We start from the raw sequence: 6,963 nt of genomic DNA on the forward strand, positions 1-6,963 counted from the left end.
TTAACATTTGGCCTAGATGGACTGTGGACTCTTCTCACCGTACAGTATAGATTGGTTTAGGTTTATTTTCTTAAGTGCTTGGGTTTGCGTTAGTACTGTAGCAAACGTCATCATGCTTTGCATTCCCAGATCACAGTCACCCAGATCTAATTTCTTTAAGGATGAATTAATTTTCAGCATTGCAGCAAAAAACATTCCACCTTTGTTTTCAGTCTCATCTCCAGTTGTTCTTTGGTATTTCAGAGTTGTTTTCATGCATAGTGCTTTAGCAATCAGTTCTTCACTTTTGTGCCCAATGTTATTAGACATAAGGTTTAAGTAAATGAGATTACATTGTTTCATCAATATATGGATGATTCTTTAAAATTCTAAAAAAACATCCAAAAATCTTCACCTGTTATTCTATCTACTGGCATTAAGTGATTGTTACCAGTTAATGTGATTCCTTTTTCTAGTCACACTTGCCCTCCTGGGCCAAGGCCTCGAGTGGTGGCTGGAGTAGGGGCAGGAGGGGGTGAGCTGGCCAGGATGGGAGCGATCTCCCCCCAAATACTCCACATGCTCCTCTCACCTGGTGGGCCATGGCCATGGCCATGGCAGCAGCGCTCTAGTTTTTTAATTCTATTGCCACAAATATTTAGTTAATCAGAACATGGATCATGTTTAAATTCACATGTTGAAAGTCAAACTGAACTAGAATAATTAATATACCTATGTTTTAATATTTGGAGATTGTCTGTTGGGTTTTGGAATAATCATCCTTTTGAGAGTGCTCTTTTTATAGTCTTTACACTATGTGAGGAAGCACGGTTATTTTGATAACTGTCGCCTTTGAGTAGAAAATCCAACTCTAGTTTTAATTTTTTTCAAAAGGCAATTTTCTTAAGGACCGCATTTGTTTAGGAAGGAAAAGCAAATTTGCCAGTTTAAATGTAAATTGTTTTTGGTGATCAGGAAATATGAAAGTAAAGTTTATCATAAATGGAGATTACACATTTTTCTTATATGCAAAATCAATTCTCATTCATGCAGGAAATAGAAGCATTTTGCCTGTATTTGTATTCAAGCCTACCTCTTTAACTCAGAGTAACCTAATGTCCACTGCCTGAAAAAATGCAGATGCCTCATTTTGAAAAGGCATCACAATTATCAGTGGCTTTCAATTAGAAAAGAAAAAATCCCTCAATTTTGTAGAAAATACCTTTAGTACCTGGCTGATGGAACCTAATTTGCAAGCCAATTATAGCCTTGATAAGAGTCTGTGAACATTTCTTTGAGCTGCTTAAGCTAAAAATAAATATTAAAACCTTATTTTAATAGAAAGCTGGTTAAGATATTTTAAAGTCCGTGAAAAGCAAATGTTTTGTTTACATTTTTGCTATATTCTTAAGTACTCATAAGAGTCAATAAGTCCAAACGTGATAACTCAAATATTTTTAAATTTAGACCTCATTTGGTTTTCCTTACTTAAAAACCACTATATTTTGTATGCTCTTAACAAGTTGTGTTATCATCAATAATCATGATTTGTTAGGAATATACTTAAACTATTTAATTAGAATTGTTAACTGAACAAGTTTATCTCCTATCTCAATCTAGAATAGGCTTTGAACTTCAGCTGTGTGATCTTGGATGAGTTATTCAGGTATAATAAAACCTACATCATAGAATTGTGAGGAGCAAATATTTGTTGTAGGAGAAACACATCACAGTTCCCAATAAATCCTAGACGCTCAATTAAATGGCACTGCAGGTTAATAAATGTAGTGGTCACTGTTCTGTACTTATGTTACTTTCTCAACAACATTGGACACAGCTGATTATTCTCTTTTTTGAAACATTTTCTTCATCTCTCAGCTTCGGTGACACAACAGCTCTCCCACCTCACTGGCTGTCTCTTCTAAGTCTTTAAATCTGGCCTCCCGAATTATGGGAGTGCCCCATGGCTTGCTTCAGGGCTCTCTTTTCCTTCTATAATCTCTCTCTAAATGACAGCATCCAGTCTTAAGTCTTTAAATAGTATCGTGAGTTTAAATTCATTACTCCCTACATGATAGCTCTAGCCTTTCGAGTTCCATACTCATATATTCACCGCCACCTATTTGACATCTCAACTTCAATATTGAATAGGCATCTCGTATTTAAAATGTGTAAATCAGAACTCTTAGTTCCTAGACCTAAACTCCTCTTCCCCTGGTCTTTCTCATTATTTTTAAAAGGTACCACTGTCTCCCATCTATTCAAGTTCAAAGCCTAAGAGTCATCGTTTATTCTTTTTCTCCACTGTCCACATCCTGTATGTTAGCAAGTGTTGGGAGCTCTAACTTCATGATGTTTGTTGAATCCACACACTTCTCTCTACACTTGTTTGGCCTCAATTGTCTCTTACCTGGGCTATTGCAATAGTTTCCCATCTGCTCTCTCTGTTTTCATTTTTGACCCTTTCTAATTCACTCCGACACAGCAGGCAGAGTGATCTTTCTAAAGAGAAACTCAGAGACTTGAAAATTACAAATATGAAATAAATGAAAAACTTATCACATTTTGATCAACTTTATTTATGTATGTACATATGTACGTATGTATGTATGGTGGCTGGCTGGTGTAGGGAACCAAACCCTTGACCCTGGTGTTACAAGGCTACACTCTAACCAACTGAGCTAACTAATCAGCCTTGGATAGACTTTAAAAAGACCCCGTTTTATTATTTTAAACCTGCACATCATGTTTTTCATCATCATTATACTGGAAAAAGAAGTCTCCAAATATTCAGGAACAAAATAAAATTCATCTTAATAAGTACATAACACCACTGCATTAAAATAGGTATCAGCTCATATTTTCCCTTTCTTCTTAGTCTACAGTTCAGTGGTGTTGGGTACCTTCACAAAGTTGTGTAATTGTTACCACTATCTAGGTAAAACATTTTTATCACCCCAGAGGAACTTAATGTCGAGACTTTTTCTTTTACTCTTGAAGCTATCTTTGAAATTTTTCAGCTTGTGGAATTTCCTAGGCAACTGAAAATATTGAGCTATTTTCACAAACTTCTTTATGCTAAGTTTAAAAAACCTGTAAAAATGCCTGAGCATTTTTAGATGAATATGTTTTATGACCCAGTTATATGCATGCATTGAAGTTTAAGAGAACACAAAAGGACAGTCTGGTTCAGATCATGATGCATAGGCAGTGGTGGCAATAGATGAACAATCACAGTAATGTTACATCAGTAGTTGTGAAGTAATGAATGCTGCTAACCGCACAACACCGATCAATTTATTGCACATTTATGATGGATCATCTGTGTTCTCAGTGTTATAAAAAATAAACATGAGATATGTTAGCTTTGAGACATACATTCTTTGTTTAAAAAACATAGTCACGGGGGTAGAAAGAGAACAAAATGAAGGGTCTGACAAATTTTATGGTGAAAGTGGGCAAAGGGGAAAAAAATCTTGATTTTCCAATGTAGAAATATTTTTAATCTTCATGAAAGATGCATTATTTTTAATAATTATAATTGAGGACAAATTTCAAAAACTTAAGGTACAAATCTGGATCAGAAGTTTTATGTAGGTTTTTCTTTTTCCTTAGAGTTGTAAAAATAACAATAGCCTCACAGGCCAGTAGAGGGCATGATCTTCCCATGTTCAGTTTTCAAATGTCTCATATCGAGACATATTGAGCAAAATATACTACTCCTTGCTAAAAATGTAGGTCTAAAGCGCTGCCTATGAAATGTTCTTGATCCGTGCATGGCCTTGAGTTTTAAGTCCTCAAGGTGTCCAATCGGGACTACAGTTTTTGGTCTGAGCCCTTTATAAGTTGTGAAATGTTTCAGTGAAAACAAAAGGATTGAATTTGTGGAAATTAAGACTGAATTAAAAACTTACTTTGCAGGTAAGATTACTTCTCATGGAGATTTCTATAGGCCCTTTCCATTACCTGGAACAATGTGGGGTGTTTTAGATAGTCAAGAGTTTTGTTGCTTAACAGAGAATAAAATAAGAACAGCACCAGTATGGCACAAACTGAATTCTTTATTTTTAATCCCCATTTCTACTACTGCTATGAGATTTCTGCTTTTACAGAATTTTGAAATTTACTATTAAATTGTTATTTTGCAGTGATTTGTATATCCTTTTTTCTCCCCAGTATAAGAGGCATCGCTCTTCTCATGCACATACCAACAACTTTGCAAAGTCTGTGGTCAACCTTGTAGATTCTGTAAGTACCCAATTTTCTTGAACCTATTTTTACCCAGATGGAATGGTTTATATCTCTGTCTCTATTTGCTTACTTGTTACTATAGTTATGTCTTGGGCAAAAGTAAAAATGCAATTGTTAAGCTCATTTTGGCTAAGAAATCATAAAATGGTCTGTTTCACTAAGAGTAGTGCTATCAGAGCTTCAGGGGACTATTGCATTATTCTCAGAATGCCAGAGATGCATTAGCATTGCTTCTAAGTGATGTCTAGACCCTGTTGTCACCAGAGTCCATGGAGGACAAAAACAGTAGAGAAAATTAGTTACCAAAAAGAGTGTATATTATACTTGGCAAATGAGACTTTGTTAATAACTAGTTGAGCCTTTCTTAAATATATGGTGTTAGCAGAGAAGAACTAATAGATTGAAGCAGAGTATGTTTGGAAAATATAGGTAATAAAAAAATTTTTAAAAAGACACAAATTTATTTTCTTAGTGTTCCCATTATTGAACTGTTTCAGATTTTATTTCTAGATGACAGAATTAAGTGCAGTCCCCAAATAAAACTAATTTAAATCCATAAAATATATATCTCCTTACAGAGACTTCTAACTCTACAAATCTTTAATATCAATATGTTTTTCTCCTCTCATTTTGTAATTACAGAGAATGATGGTTAAGATTTTCTTCCTTCTTCTTATGGAGTAGGAACTCCATAGACATGATATTATGCATTATGTTCCCCAAAATGGTTGAATTTGACTAGTCAGAAGTTAAGTACAGCGTACTACTTTATATATTCTAATATAGTGCTATTCTGTTCAGCTAAATATATTTTTATCTGGTATGTTTCCTCCTAACTGGGAAACAAAAAACTATTTATAAATTGCTGAACATCTAAATGGTGTTTATTTATTCCAAAGAACTGCCTTCTTTTCTGCCTTTCAAACAGTCCCAAACCTCCAATCATGTAAATACTTATAACATATGTTATGTGGCTGGTAGGCACAGCTGGTCAAAAGTGTAATATGTGTGGATGTGCATAGAGTATATCACATAGAATTAGGATTGAACCTCATAGAGCCAAATTCCACCTAGTTTATTAATTTTCTTTAATTTCAGCTCTTGTCTGTCTTGTCAGAGGAAAACTATAAGTGAATATGGAAAAGAGAATCGTACACACATCTTTCCCCCTGCAAATGCTGATTACTTGGTAGCGTCTCCGTGTCAGTCATTTCAGCGTGATTAAATAGAATCACATCCTGCAAAAGTGTAATTTTTATTTTGGGTTACCATGTGCAGTTCTGAAGTTGACCACTAATTTTTGAAAGACATTACACTTACCTCGCTTTTGTTGTATAGTCATTATAGCCTCAGTTTGATTTAGGCTCGATGATATACCTCTTCTTCAGTGTGTTCAAAGATTGTCCATTGTTTTCTTAATTAGCTTGAAAAAAGTACAGAATGATAGCATTCGTTGTAGTTGCTTAATTGTGTGAATTATTTAGCTACTGGGCCACAAGTAGAGAAAGAGAGCAGGAAGGTATTTAAATATTGTGACTGATGCCACCCTGTGGCCATGGTGAGATGGGTGACAGAAATCTGCTTTTTCCTCTTTGGTCTCAGATCTGTGATTCTTTCCCAGTGGTGTTTTAGTTCCCATATAACATGGCCTCCAAGAGTAAGCTAGCCATATTATTTAGTGCTTGTCTGAAGATTTAGTGATCCACTCCAATCCTGCAGGAATAATTGGTTTCACTGTATTTACTCAGAGCCAGTATATCAGGCTCCAACCTGTTACCAACTAGGAGGTTTAGAAGGGTGCTTTTACTGAACCTGTTTTCAATTTGCGTGCTGACTTCAGAGTGTTGACATCCCTACTATCCCCTAGTGAGATGCCAGGCCGCTAAATGTGTTGATCTTGGGATTGAAATACCATAGGAGAGTTGGTGACATGAGACCAAAGCGTATGATTGTTCTTTCTTTCTTTCTTTTTGCTCTTGGAAAAGAGAAATGAAAAGAAAATTCTCTGTGATGAGCTAATTATGACCCCATGTTCTCCTCTCACCTCTCCCGTCCTGTCCTTCCACTGACTCTGATTCACTGATCGTGCATGTTTGACCCAGTGTTTTCCTCCTGCACCTGTCCTGTTGTATACCCTCAGATTTACAAGGAGCAGCTCAATACCAGGGTTGTCCTGGTGGCTGTAGAGACCTGGACTGAGAAGGATCATATTGACATCACCACCAACCCTGTGCAGATGCTCCACGAGTTCTCCAAATACCGGCAGCGAATCAAACAGCATGCTGATGCCGTGCACCTCATCTCGTGTGTACCCATCTATGCTTTTATTGTTCTCTTTGGTTTGACATTTATCTTTATCCTTTTATTGTATCAGTTAAGTTATATATCAGAAAATGTGCCTTGAGCAAGATTGCTATTGATTTCCCTTTCTGCTATATAAGAAAAATGGAGGGAAGATGTCCCGTGCTGGGATGCTGCTGGTTCTACAACCGTAAGATCTACCTTCAGAGCACATGCATGACTTCCATCCTCAAGGTCAACTCGCAACCCGAGATGGCTGTGGTGCCCCAGCCTTCATTATGGGCAGCAGGCAGAGTCAACTCTTATAAAGCAGATCTGAAAGCTTGCACACATCGATTTTACCAACCAGTCATTTGCTAGATTGTAGTTACGTGGCCACACCTAACTGCAAGAGAGGCTAGGAAATGTAGTCTTTTTAGGTGAACCGTTGAA

General features: G+C 36.4%; 1 protein-coding gene across 1 annotated transcript in view; it reads left to right on the forward strand.

Annotated features, from left to right (window-relative positions):
• Nucleotides 1-4,155: 4,155 nt before the first annotated feature.
• LOC103583575 (disintegrin and metalloproteinase domain-containing protein 23-like) overlaps nucleotides 4,156-6,963 on the forward strand; it is a gene marked incomplete at both ends in the record, with an annotated part of 3,977 nt that continues 1,169 nt past the window's right edge. Inside the window, 2 exons of the mRNA XM_008564852.1 lie at nucleotides 4,156-4,227; nucleotides 6,371-6,534. Of these exons, the coding sequence (XP_008563074.1) occupies nucleotides 4,156-4,227; nucleotides 6,371-6,534 (236 nt within the window). The remainder of the gene's footprint in view (nucleotides 4,228-6,370; nucleotides 6,535-6,963) is intronic.

This window comes from Galeopterus variegatus, unplaced genomic scaffold (genome assembly GCF_000696425.1).
Source record: "Galeopterus variegatus unplaced genomic scaffold, G_variegatus-3.0.2 Scaffold24499, whole genome shotgun sequence".
NCBI lineage: Eukaryota > Metazoa > Chordata > Mammalia > Dermoptera > Cynocephalidae > Galeopterus > Galeopterus variegatus.